The following is a 14,626-nucleotide window of genomic DNA, read 5'->3' as shown; positions in this document are numbered from 1 at the left end:
CCCCTCCGGCGGTGACTTCTGCTCCTTTCTCAAGTCTTACCACTTGTCTGGAAGATACACTTAGAAAGCGATTACCAAGCATCTGGAAAGTCAGTAAACACATTAGAATTCTTGGGTGCCCGGCACCTTTCGAGCTCCACTCACAAAGGGCAGTCTCTGACCTTCAGTTTAACATCTGGTCGGGGCTTTAGACTAACAGGAACAAGGGAGCCAAGTGAAAACCCAGCAAGGGAGAAGCTTGGTGGGGAGTGGGGTACACGAGGGAGTGTACGGAAGGTGCACCTTCAACTCTGCGGAACTGCATTTAGAGAGCACTTTCCAAGTCTTGACTCCCTAAAATGCTAGATTACTAGTGTTCATAATAGCGTCACTTTCAATAGAAACACTGAACATAAAGTGTTCAAATACCATCCTTTTGGCGACAGGTTTCCATCACATGCCAAACCTTGCACTATACAAATAAAAGGAATAGAACTTTAAGCCTTAAAAGTAAAATTGGAAGCGAGAGCCTCTGGACTCCTTTACAAAGTTCTGAGAAGTCACTTAAACACTGACCTCTTTCTGCCCGGCATAGGAGCAAGGGAGTTTTTCTCTTGAGGTTGGGTGGGGAAAGGAGCAGAGTAAGGGTCTAACAAGCCCTCAACCTCCTAGGAGGTACAGAGCTAAAGAATTCTGCCTTGTCCCCCTTATGGCAACCAGCACATCGCGGAACCCGGTGCACTCGGGTCTCCAGCAGGGAGCAAGAGGCCACCCGGGGCAGGGTGCACTGATGCCAGATTTGGAGTCACTGCTGACACCCGGGGTAACAGTGGCCGCCTCCTCACGACCTCATCCGAAATCTCCAGCGTGAATAGTCAGAATTCAAACGAAGAGCAGCCCCACACTCGGCACTAGGAAATCCTGTTTTCTTTTAATTAAAAAAATTTGAGGTCACCCCTCAGCTTTGTTTACAAGTAATGAGTCCAGCAGCCCCCATTTATCACTCCTGGAGATTCTCTTACACTTTGATGTGAAAAGAGTCAGGGGCCCATTGTGATTTCAACTACTCCAACAGCAGTCCTTTCATTTGCAAACGAAGCCCTGGCCCCAGCAAGAACCAACTGTCAGAAAAAATTCATTGCCTTTCCTTCCAATGATTTATCAGAGACGGGGGTGGGGGGGGAAGAGAAGCTGGCTTTAAGACAACTTTCCAGAAAGGATTCCCAGCACACCCCTATGCATTCCCGACCTTTGCTGGTTCTTTTGGCCCTGAATGCCCCTTTCCCAAATCCCACTGCTCACAAAAGGCAACCTTCTCTCTTGAAACCATCCCCTTTGGAGGGACTCTCTCTCTCCTTTAAGCTTTCAGACAAAGCCCAAGTGGCCTAACTTTACTCATTGTTTTTAGGTGTGATCTCCCTCATGGCAATGCTCCAGAACAAGAAAAATACCTGGCTTGGCCTTTACAGACACTCCACCATCCCAATAATTGGGTCACGAGGCACCTGGTTTACGCCATCTTTGTCATTCTCTTCCAGTAAATGGAATTGAGTATTAAGGAAGTTTAAAAGGGAAGAGGATTTAAAGATTTCCTAACATATCTAAGAATCCAACATGGCAGTCAAAGATACACAGCAGGACTAGTAAGGCTTTTTCAAGTAAACTTTAAAAATTAGAATATAACGTACATTTAAAATGTATACCGCTCCTGCTGCCATTTGCAACAACATGGATGGACCTAGAGACTGTAAAGCTAAGTGAAATAAGTCAGTCAAAGAAAGACAGATCCTATATGATTTCACTCATATGTGGAATTTAAGAAACAAAGCAAATGAACAAAGAAAGAGACAAAAAAAAACCCCAACAACCCCAGACTCTTAAATTCAGAGAACTGGTGGTTGCCAGAGGGGAGGTGAAGGGGGGGGGGGGGGTGAAACAGATAAAGGGAATTAAGAGTACAGTTATCCTGATGAGCACTGAGTAATGCACAGAATTGTTGAATCATTGTATTGTACACCTCAAACTAATAACACTGTATGTTAATTATATTTCTTTTTTTTAGATATTTTATTCATTTATTTGTTAGAGACAGCACAAGCAGGGAGGGTGGCAGGCAGAGCAGGCAGAGGGAGAAACAGGCTCCCCACTGAGCAAGGAGTGCAATGTGGGACAGAACTCGATCCCAGGACCCTGGGATCATGACCTGAGCCAAAGGCAGACGCTCAACCGACTGAGCCAGCCAGGTGTCCCTATATTTCAATTTTTAAAAAGTACACAGCTCACGGTGCTGGAGTGGTGGGGGGTGGGAGGCATGGGGTGCCTGGGTGATAGACATTGGGGAGGGTATGTGCTATGGTGAGCGCTGTGAATTGTGCAAGACTGATGAATCACAGATCTGTACTTCTGAAACAAATAATGCAACATATGTTAAGAAAAAAGAAAAAGAAGAAGATAGCAGGAGGGGAAGAATGAAGGGGAGTAAGTAGGAGGGGGAGACGAACCATGAGAGACGATGGACTCTGAGAAACAAACTGAGGGTTCTAGAGGGGAGGGGGGTGGGGGGATGGGTTAGCCTGGTGATGGGTATTAAAGAGGGCACGTTCTGCGTGGAGCACTGGATGTTATGCACAAACAATGAATCATGGAACACGACATCAAAAACTAATGATGAGGGCGCCTGGGTGGCTCAGATGGTTAAGCGTCTGCCTTCGGCTCAGGTCATGATCCCAGGGTCCTGGGATCGAGTCCCGCATCGGGCTCCCTGCTCCTTGGGAGCCTGCTTCTCCCTCTGCTTCTCTCTCTCTCTCTCCCCCTCTGTCTCTCATGAATAAATAAATAAAATCTTTAAAAAAATAAAAAAAAGAGCTAGATTATTAAAAAAAAAAAAAACTAATGATGTAATGTATGGTGATTAACATAACAATAAAAACATTTTTTTAAAAAAAATGCACAGCTCACACATGCATTTCACAGAGATATACTCTTGTAAGCAGCACCCAGATCAAAACACAGAACAGTATCAGCACTCTTGAACTATTAAACTATTTTTAGCAATGAGTCTAACTGAGCTTTAGAGGTAACTTCCATTCTACAGGAAATACCTGGGATGAACCACAGGGATTCTCAACCTTAACAATGCTGACATTTGGAGCCAGAAAATTCTTTGTAGTGGGGGCCATACTGTGTATTGTAGGATATTTAGCAGCACTCCTGCCCTCGACTCCTTAGATTATGACAAGAAAAAATCTCTCCTGACGTTGTCAAATGTCCCCCCAATCCTGGGGCGGGAGCATGTGAAATTATTCCTGGCTGAGAGCCACCAGTATACAAGAACAAATTAAAAACATTAAGAGTTAACAAAGAGATAAATCCACAAAGTAGGACATACGGTCAACTCAATTCTACAACTAGTCCAATCCCCGCCTCCCCCCAACACCCCTCAAGGCGGGTAGCTGCTCTAGATTAAGACTCAAGAAACAAAACCTAGGGGCACCTAGCTGGCTCACTGGAGGAGCATGAGGCCCTTAATCTTGCAGCTCTAAATTCCAGCCCACGTTGGATATAGAGATTACTTAAATAAAATTTTAACAACAAAGAAGCAAAACCTAACACAACACAAGCATTTGGCTTGCATAAATCGGGATGTAAATAACTTTAATAGACTTTTTTTTAAGTCATCTCTATACCCAACATGGGGCTCAAACTCGCAACCCTTGAGATCAAGTCGCATGCTCTACCCACTGAGCCAGTCATTTTTAAACAATCTGAACAGTTCGGATATGGGCTAGCCATTACATGAATCTAAAATGTTTATTTTAGGGGCGCCTGGGTGGCTCAGTCGTTAAGCGTATGTCTTAGGTTCAGGTCATGATCCCAGGGTCCTGGGATCGAGCCCCACATCGGGCTCCCTGCTCAGTGGGAAGCCTGCTTCTCCCTCTCCCACTCCACCTGCTTGTGTTCCCTCTCGCTGTGCCTCTCTCTGTCAAATAAATAGAACCTTTAAACAAATAAATAAAATATTTATTTTATTAGGTATGAAATCAGTGTACAGTTATGTAGGGAACTATCCGTATTTTTTTAGTGATCCACATTAAGGTATGCAGGAGTGAAAAAACAGATGCCTGCCGGGACTTACTTTAAAAACACTTCACTTCAGCAAAGGAAAAAAAAGACAAAGGATAGGTTTTTTTTTTGTTTTTTTTTTTTAAGATTTTATTTATTTATTTGACAGACACAGCAAGAGAGGGAACACAAGCAGGGGGAGTGGGAGAGGGAGAAGCAGGCTTCCTGCTGAGCAGGGAGCCCGATGTGGGTCTCAATCCCAGGACCCTGAGATCATGACCTGAGCCGAGGGCAGACGCTTAACGACTGAGCCACCCAGGTGCCCACAAAAGATAGATTTTTAAAGTGTGACAAAATACTGAGAAATGTTAAATATGGGAAAAGGGTATTTGATCATGAAATATTCTTTCTACTTTTATTAATGTCTGAATATTTCTATGAAAAAATGTCTTCAGATTTTTATTTGAAAAGTGTCTTTTAAAGTGAAGGAGACGAAATGAAAGAGTAGGCAAGAACTAAGATTAAGTCCATACTAAATTAGATTACCAAGGCCGGTCAAAGCCAACATTATTTCTTTATTGCTACTTCAATGCGGATATCTTTCCCTCCGTCCCTTAGACTCTCTTCTTAACACGAAGTCTTGGATGACCTCATGCTTTCAATAGCTTTAATAAGACATGTTCTCTTTATATCTATGAACATCTTACTTACATAAACATACACAATCCAGAATCTACAATTTTAGCAACAAAAATAGTGACAGTCTGCCTTGCAGTTTATGAAAAAGGCATCGTCTGATGAAGGCATCCAAACTTGTTGGTCAAGAGCAGAAATGCAACTGCACAGTGCCTCACATGTTAAATGTTATTCTATGTAGTAATTTAAGAACTTCACAACCAAAACAAACTAGTTGCCCCCAGCATTCCCCATAGTCTGATTCACACATTCAGCTATTAACTTCTCCAGGCCTTTGCTTCCTCCAGTACAAGGAAGCAGATTACCATCTAATCTGACCACTTTACAGGGTTATCATGAGCTACAGAAAACAAGACTCTGAAATAATGTCCTCCAGGCTTCTAGAAACCACAAGAACCTGGAACCGAAATTCTCTTCTTCCTAACCCTGTTCCACAGATCCCTAAAGAGGCTAACTGCTACAACTTCAGAAAAAAAGATTATCATTGAAGCCCCCCAAAAAGAAGAAAAAGGTTCTTCTCCAAATCTGGATAGCATAAAATTAGGATCCCTACAGAAATGGTGTAATCCTAAACAATTTATTTATTTTATTTATTTTTTTAAGATTTTATTTATTTATTTGAGAGAGAGCATGAGGGAGAGAGAGACAGCACCAGTGGAAAGAGAGGCAGAGGGAGAGGGAGAAGCAGGCTTCCCGCTGAGAGCCCGATGTGGGGCTCAATCCCAGGACCCCGGGATCATGACCTGAGCTGAAGGCAGACACTTAACAACTGAGCCACCCAGGCACCCCCATAACCCTAAACAATTTAAATCAATGTCCATCTAACCTACCACCACAGACCAAAGTATCACCTAAAATGATATCATGCCAACTACCTAGACTAGTATCCATTACAAAGAAGGCACTAAATAATATGAATCCATTCTCTTCCAAGTCTTAACATTAGTTACAGTTCAGGGCTGAAGGCAAAGAGAAAAACCACAGGCAAATGAATCTGAAACTGACACATCAACACAATGAACCGGAACTTAGAATAATCAAAGATGACTCTAGGGTGCCTGGGTGGCTCAGTAGGTTAAGCGTCTGCCTCCAGCTCGGGTCATGATCCCAGAGTCCCAGGACTGAGTCCCGCATCAGGCTCCCCCCTCCGCGTCTCCCCACTCGGCAGGGAGTCTGCTTCTCCCTCTTACCTTCCCCCCTCTTTTGTGCTTTCTCTATCTCAAATAAAGAAATAAAATCTTTAAAAAATAATAAAATTTAAAAAAGATGATTCTAAACATGAATCTACCTTACAAGAAAGCAATCCCACTTCTAATATCTACCCAAAAGAAATGAAAACATATGTGCATTATTCATAATAGCCAAAAAGTGGATACAACTCAAATGTCCATCAATTGGTGAATAGTAAATAAAACATTGGTATATCCATACAATGGGTTATTTGGCAATAAAAAAGAATGAAATATTGACACATGCTACAACATGGATAAGTCTTGAAAACTTTATGCTAAGTGAAAGTAGCCAGTCACAAAAAAAAACAACACACAAACAAACCCATATTATATGACTGCATTTACATGAAATGTTCAGAACAGGCAAAACTATTAAGTAGATTAATGGCCGCCTCTGGTTGGGATGGGAAACAGGCATGTACCGGGAGTGCAATTCTGAAAATGAACTGGAGAAATGGTTGCACAACTCAGTAAATTTACTAAAAATCATTAAACTGCATATTTAAAATGGCTTATAAATTATACCTCCATAAAGTGTTTTTATTTTTTAATATATAAAGACAATGCTACTTGTAGAAAAGAAAATACTATGCAGCAGTGTTTTTTTTATACTGTGTGTGTGATTTAGGCCAATCCCACTGCCAATATTAAATGTAAAATAGACCACAGTAAAACTTGTAAGTGTATCCACATGCTCTGCAAATAAACACACTCTTTTGTTCTGTTTTGTTTTTTTAAAGATTTTATTTATTCGACAGAGAGAGACACAGCGAGAATGGGAACACAAGCAGAGGGAGTGGGAGAGGGAGAAGCAGGCTTCCCGCCCAGCAAGGAGCCCGATGTGGGGCTTGATCCCAGAACCCTGGAACAGTGACCCAAGCCAGCCGAAGGCAGACGCTTAACGACTGAGCCACCCAGGCACCCCCCGTGTTTTGTTTTTAAAGGTCTGTTTCCTCTATCATTCTTTGTACAAATGCTATTCCTGGAGTAGCTCACAAAATCTTCTATCCAAAGAGTTGCCTCTAAACAAAGCCTTTTCCCTCAAAATAGAATTAAGGAAGCTTCTGACTCCCCTGAAATCCACCACTCTACCATCATCACCAAAGTGGTGGAGTTAATAATTTACTGAGGACTTACAATGTAGGAGGTCCTATGATAAGCACTTTACACACATTATTCTTCCTATCCCCATTTTTTTTTCTTATCCCCATTTTAATGAGGCTTTAAAAGTTGAGCAATTTGCCCAAGTAACCAAAGTGTCAGATATCTAAACATAGTTATCCCACTGCAGAGTCACACACTCCGGCTTGCTCTATCACAGATCTAACCCTAGCTCAACTGGATTTTACGGGTGGAAATTATACAGTATTTCGACAGTTTAGCCTCCCTCCCCCCAAACTTAACTGTCCCTCTGGGAGATACCTAATTCTGAAAAAGATTTCCTCAGGTCTGCGATAAGTCTGAAACCAAACTCTTCTAAACCCGTCAAACCGAGTGACTCATCTTAAACTACTTATGGCAGTGTCACATATTTAATGATTAGGAACCATTTTCTAAAATAAAGGGATACAATGAGTTCTACATAGGAAACATTATTGCACTTGTAAATCAGGTCTTAGACGGCTTGCCTAGCAAATACAGGAAACCTTCCTAGTTACCCCAGTTCACAATCCAGGTGTGGATTATTTACAATGCCCAGGCCAATCACTGTTTCAAAAAAACATGGCCTACAGCCATTAATCTCTCTAGTAAGCATCTGGAAGTTAGGCCCCTGATTTACTCACACAAAGAAAATCTGTCCATATAATAGGTGTTAATCGGCTTAACACCTTGTAGCTTCCTTACTAATTGAGGACTCTTCTCAATTAGGAGAGTTAAACATTATTTCAGACTCTCTTGGGGGAAGGAGAGCTTCTAAGAGTACCATACTATAATATGATTCATCACTCAAAAAATTCAATCTTTCAAATCTTCCCAAATACTGAAAAGCATAGCTCAGCAGATCTCCTAAAATCTGTCTAAGAAGTACTTACCCTTAATGGCAGAAAACAATAAAATCACGTCCCACAAATCTGGTGATACAGCCTGAAATAAAATTTCTTTCATTCTTACGTCTTACCTTCACATGTTTTCCACCCATCATCAACTAACATTTTCCCAGAATGCATCCCAGCTTTACTCTCTGGCTTCGCTTACCTGAGCCCAATTTCAGAAGAATGTAATTTAGCACACACTTTGTAAAAATTAACTTTAGTTTCGTGATTCCAAGAAGGAAATGAGACTTTTCAATCAGTAAGTAAGAGTAAGGGTCGGGGGGAGGCGCTTGGGTGGCTCAGTCCGTTAAGCGACTGCCTTCAGCTCAGGTCATGATCCCAGAGTCCTGGGATCGAGCCCCACATCGGGCTCCCTGCTCAGCAGAGAGCCTGCTTCTCCCTCTCCCTCTGCCTGCTGCTCTGCCTACTTGTGCTCTCTCTCTAATAAATAAATAAAATCTTTAGGAAAAAAAATAAGGGGAAGAAGGGGAACAGACTGGTGAAATGGCAAAAAGCCATGTTCTCTCAATAAGGAAAAAGAAAGTAACTAAAAACTCCAGGAAAAATGAAAACACCGTTCAAAGATGAAGCAATTTAAAGTGTGGCAGGAATTTGAACAATTTATTCAGCTAAACAACTGACCTGTCCTGACCAAAATGAACCTTCTTTTTCAAGTGGTACTTGTAAGAACTTTGAACCCATATGAAATATGACCCTATATGAAATATGAAATGAAACCCTAAACACTGTTTTGCTTCCCTATCACAATAATGTGAATAGGGCTACTGATTTTTCAAACCTTTCTTTTTTTAAAGATTTTATTTATTTATTTGACACAGAGAGAGAGAGAGAGAGAGACAGCAAGAGAGGGAACGAAGGCAGGGTGAGTGTGAGAGGGAGACGCAGGCTTCCCGCTGAGCAGGGAGCCCGATGTGGGGCTCGATCCCGGGACCCTGGGATCATGACCTGAGCTGAAGGCAGATGCTTAACGGCTGAGCCACCCAGGCGCCCCTGATTTTTCAGACTTTTTTTTTTAAGATTTTATTTATTTGACAGAGACAGAGACAGTGAGAGCAGAGCAGGAACACAAGCAGGGGGAGCGGGAGAGGGAGAAGCAGGCTTCCCGCGGAGCAGGGAGCCCGACGCGGGGCTCGATCCCAGGACCCCGGGATCGATTTTTCAAACTTTTTTATCAATTTAGAGACAAAGCTTTTAATGCATAATTATAAAATAAAATGTGCTGTCAATGTGGACAATTTAAAAGCAGAGCTAACAGCTGGAGGGTAGAAGAGGAAGAAATGGAAGAAAGAATAAGGATAATTATATTATCATATCAGACTGTGGAAAGTTGATGGAAAGGAACATAAAAATATTTAATATAGACTATATAAAATATACCTAACATAGTAATTTAATACAAAAAACATTGAGATATTTAAAAGTTAAAGATATTTAAATTTATGAAATAGAATAAAAACAAACGTCAATACTGAAGAGAAAATATAAAAAGTATACTACCTGATTAAGTTTAAAGAAAATTCAAAAGAAAGCAAAACAAATTCATGGTGTTAGAAGTCAGAAGAGTGGCAGCCTTTGAGGGAGTTAGTAGCTGAAAGCGGACAAGAGGCGGCGTCTGGAGGGCTGGTATTGTCACTTGATCGGTTACACAAGCGTGTTCACTTTGTGAAAACGCACTGAACTGTACTAATAATGTCTGCCCTATTCAGTTTGTTATACTCCAATAACAATTTTTATAAAGAACAAAAAGAAAGGGGAGGAAATGGAAGGTGGGGGTAAATATAAGTGAGCTGAAATTCACTAGTGTCTAATGCTGATAAATCTACAAATCAGAGAATAAGCCTATTATTTACAAGAACTAAAACACTGTCTTTACACATTACATTAATATTCTGCCCACGCTTATGACTTTTGATATCCCTGAGCAAAGTAAGGGTTCACACTCAGACTTCTGTTTAGTTTGAACAATTAGAGTTGCATACTCAATACACATCTGTTTCCTTTCAAGTACGTGCTAGCCCTGGACCAGTTCCACGTGAATTTCATGAGGTTTTTTTCTGGACTACTAAAAGATTAACCTGTCATGATTAAACATTTAAACAGTAAGCTATTGATATATATTAAAAATTGAGCTCCATTCAGGACTTTGCCTAGCTTTATCACTTGTACTGGGTATTAAAGGAGCACATCAGGGAGGTTATGAGCTGAAAAAAAATGTAATGAACAATAAAACTGGTTCTATAACTGCCAGAATGTTCCTATAAATGCCACTTACCCATGTTAATAATTATTTTCTTAAAAGATTTTATTTATTTATTTGACAGAGAGAGACACAGCGAGAGAGGGAACACAAGCAGGGGGAGTGGGAGACGGAGAAGCAGGCTTCCCACCAAGCAGGGAGCCTGATGTGGGGCTCGATCTCAGGACCCTGGGACCATGCCTGAGCCGAAGGCAGACGCTTAACAACTGAGCCACCCAGGCGCCCCACCCATCCTAATAATTATTAACAATAGCAAACATATGTAAATAATAGAATATAAAATACTTTTTAATCTTGTCACTGATAATACTGTATTATAGTTGATTATTCTACCAAAAATTACATAGGATGCAATATCAACAACTAGAAATTTTTGAAAAATCATATGCCCACAAAAAGTTGAAACTTAAAATTTCTTCATCCTCTTAAAAGTTCACCATTCTGATATTTAGATTCTTTGGTAGGAAGACCCAGTTTTAATATGCTATAGAATTCAACTCTCCGTAACTGATGAAATTCAAAGGGACCCAAATCAAAATGCCAACATTTTTCTAGAAAAGGCCTGACTTCAGAGGAAACATGGAAATGTAATCAGATGTGAGTAACTACCAAAATTCTAAAAATGAAAAGTAGTGGCAAAGAAGTGCCTGAATATTAAGATCTATGAAAATACAGTGAAATAGTAGGGCACCACTGCCAGAAGAAACAATCAATGGAACAAAAGAGTCCAACAAAAGACTCAAAAATGTGATGTAACTAAGATGCTGCACTCAAATCAACGGAGAAAAGATAGAGATTTACTAAATTATATTGAAACAACTGGCTAGCCTTTTTTTTTTTTTTTTTTTTAATGACTCCCGGGGCACCTGGGGGTGGCTCAGTCGGTTAAGCATCCGACTCAATTTCAGCTCAGGTCATGTCAGTGTCTTGAGATCGAGCTGGCATTGGGCTCCCCGCTCAGCAGGACGTCTGCTTGAGATTCCCTCTCTCCCTCTGCCTCTACCCTTCCCCCAGCTCAGTGCTCATACACTCTCTCTCAAATAAATAAGTCTTTTAAAACATTAAATAGGGGCGCCTGGGTGGCTCAGTTGTTAAGTGTCTGCCTTGGGCTCAGGTCATGGTCCCAGGGTCCTGGGATCGAGCCCCACATCGGGCTCCCTGCTCGGCGGGGGGGCCTGCTTCTCCCTCTCCCACTCCCCCTGCTTGTATTCCCTCTCTCGCTGTGTCTCTCTCTGTCAAATAAATAAATAAAATCTTCAATAAATAAATAAATAAATAAATAAATAGAATTAAAAATGGCTCCCTACCATCCCTCGGAGTTTTCATTTTCCTACCAATATGGAAATTCACAGCAGACACTTGACACTAAAATTAATTACAGATAGATCAAAATATTAAAAAGTCCAAGATCTGGGGTGCCTGGCTGGTTCAGTCAGTAGAGCCTGTGACTCCTGATCTCAGGGTTGAGTTCAAGCCCTACATGGGACAGAGAACTTACTTTAAAAATTAATTAATTAGGGGCACCTGGGTGGCTCAGTCATTAAACATCTGCCTTCGGCTCAGGTCATGATCCCGGGGTCCTGGGATCGAGACCCACATCGGGCTCCCTGCTCAGTAGGAAGCCTGCTTCTCCCTCTCCCACTCCCCCTGCTTGTATTCCCTCTCTCGCTTTGTCTCTCTGTCAAATAAATAAAATCTTAAAAAATAATAACTAATTAAAAATTTTAAAAATGTAAAAGTCCAAGATCTGGCGTGGGTCACAAGTGAAGGGGGCTAAGCCATGAAGTAAATGTGTGAGTCCACCTGTGTGGGAACTGCAGCGAACTAGAAAAGCATCTGCACTCTCCTGACCTTTTTTTTTTTTACATCAAGTCTTTCTGGGGCAACCTGACAAAGCAGATGTCTGCAGGAGGAAACAGGTGGGAATTCTGGAGTTCTGGCTGACTGGCGGGCCGAGAGGATGAACATGCCGGCACACCCGGAAGCGTACTGGTGACATACCATTTGGTAAGGTGTGAATTAGAACTTGTCTCAGCTCAGGCCTTGGGAAAGACAGCAGCCCTTCAATGGTACCTAAGCGCTGCCACACAGCAGTGCAAGCCCCCTGGTGTGAAATCTTACATTTCTAAAGAGATTTGGGGAGTCTAGATGGTTATGTAAAAAACACTGGCAGATCTATTTTTTTTTTTTTAGAACACTGTGAGAGGCCAAACAAAACCCATCTGTTGACCAGATCGGTCCCAGAGGCCACCAGCTCACAAGTTCTGATTTAAATGCAAAAACTGAAACCGTTCAAGTGTCAGCAGAGATCACATGACCTTATTTGCACAATCTCAGAGTTGGAAAGACCTTTCTCAGCACAATCAAAACCAGAACCCATAAAGGACAAGACATTTAATGGCATAAAAATGTAAAACTTATGTGTAACGAACATCATGCACAAGCCTAAAGGCAGCGGACATCAGCGTCCCTGAGTTCCAGCAGAATGAGAGCTGCTGCAGCCTGGGTCACAGGCCTTCCTCTATCAACAGTACCACCAGGGCTACCTGGAATAGAGGAAGAGGTTCCCAAATGAGCCCGAGAGGGAGAGTAGGAAAGCATCCAGGCAGGACCTTCCAGAATTATAGGCGCCATCATCTGTTAATAAATATTAGTTGAGTAAGCTTGAGTGAATATCTAACAGTAGAAATAAAAATTGATCAGTGACATTAAGAATTCCCTCTGGAGGGGCACCTGGGTGGCTCAGATGGTTGGACATCTGCCTTCGGCTCCGGTCATAGTCTCCGGGTGCGGAATCGAGCCCCATGTCGGGCTCCCGGCTCAGCAGGGAGCCTGCTTCTCTCTCTCCCTCTGCCTCTCCCCCTGTTTGTGCTCTCTCTGTCTCTCTCTCAAATGAATAAATAAAATTTAAAAAAAAGAATTCCCTCTTAATAGCCGCTTCAGAATGTTAATATGCTCCCCTCGGCCAACCCTGATCATGGAGGATATGCAAGAAGGAAGTTAACTCCATGTGCACATTCTATGTGGAGGGGGAGATTTGAAAGCAGTAAAATGTAACTGACAAAATTCTCTCCTTCATAGCTCTCAGGAGAAGGTGGATTTCATGAATAGGTGGCTCATTTCTCCAAAGCTGTGTAATATAGACCAGTATCTTGAACCCAGAATTAGGATGCTGATCTACTATAACATCCATATGTTAAAGAAATGAGTTAGGAGGCTCAGAAAGTGCTAGATTGAAAGAAAATATGGTGGCAGTCTAACAGGTTTGGCTTCATGTAGAGAAAACTGAATTTTCCCATATTTTCTTGCATTGTAAAAATTAAAAGGATCAAGCTTATTCTTTGAAAAATACACTCTACAATTAAATATTGTCACATCTTTGAATCATGGATTTCACCGTTACCTGCTGCTGCTATTCTTGACCCTTCCAGTGAACGCCATTGCTGTCAGTCAGTGGAAAATAACAAGTCTGTTCATCTGAAAGAGAAAGCGCAATCTGTGACTATTAGCACATAAGTAAACTCATAGGTATACATGACTTCCAAGAAAATCTTACTGGAAACAGAATTCAATGTTCTCACTGGAATAGAGAGTGGTTCTTCATCAACTCTCAAGTTGCAGGAAGAAATTCGTTACCATATGTCAAAAGCCAAGTGTATTTTTAATTTTGAGGCCGCTGCTCACAGCCATTTCAGCCAGACGAAATATGCACAAGTTTATCATGAGAAGGAAGAAAGGAAATAACATTTCCCCAGTGTCTACTCTTGCCAAGCATTGTGTTGAGCCCTTTTAAAATGACATTTCATGTAAACATTAAAATAACCTTGCAAGGTAGATGCTAATACCCCATATACTAATAAGTCATTTTATAAAGAGGAAAACTGAAACTCGGTTTTAAGTAATTTGCCTGAGGTAACAGGTTGTGCAGCACCCTCCCTAGAATCAAAAGGTAGAAAGGTATGCACAAGAAAGGAAATCAGCCAGTTGGTTTTTACATAAGAATACTTAACAAAAAAGCAGGATAAATAAGAGCCAATTTTAAGAATTTACTTCCACTCATAAAAGGTGCTTAATCTCCAAAGACATTTTTGAGCATTCTCTCAAAAGAGTACTGGGAAAAACGAAAGAAAGAAAAAGAAAAGAGAAAAGAAAAGAAAGAGAAAAAGGAAAAAGGAAAAAAAGAAAGTTATACAACCTGGGCAGATGGCCTTGGTACTGTCCTGCGTATCTCTAGAAACAACCTCTCTCTCTATGGTTAACACTATCAACAGCTGTTTCCTTTTCCCTTTCTTGTATGTATTTGTAAATTTACTGCACTTCTAACTTGCTTTAAATAGTTTCAATTT

General features: G+C 41.3%; 1 protein-coding gene across 4 annotated transcripts in view; it reads right to left on the bottom strand.

Annotated features, from left to right (window-relative positions):
* Window positions 1-14,626, bottom strand: part of AFF1 (AF4/FMR2 family member 1) — a 202,261-nt gene that overhangs the window by 173,699 nt on the left and 13,936 nt on the right. For all 4 annotated transcript variants that reach the window (XM_035725783.1, XM_035725785.1, XM_035725787.1 and 1 more), the window contains exon 2: window positions 13,684-13,757. In XM_035725783.1, the coding sequence (XP_035581676.1) occupies window positions 13,684-13,721 (38 nt within the window). In that variant the 5' untranslated portion in view covers window positions 13,722-13,757. The remainder of the gene's footprint in view (window positions 1-13,683; window positions 13,758-14,626) is intronic.

Source organism: Zalophus californianus, chromosome 2, assembly GCF_009762305.2.
Source record: "Zalophus californianus isolate mZalCal1 chromosome 2, mZalCal1.pri.v2, whole genome shotgun sequence".
Taxonomy (NCBI): Eukaryota; Metazoa; Chordata; class Mammalia; order Carnivora; family Otariidae; genus Zalophus; species Zalophus californianus.
This window is presented reverse-complemented; position numbering and strand designations above follow the sequence as displayed.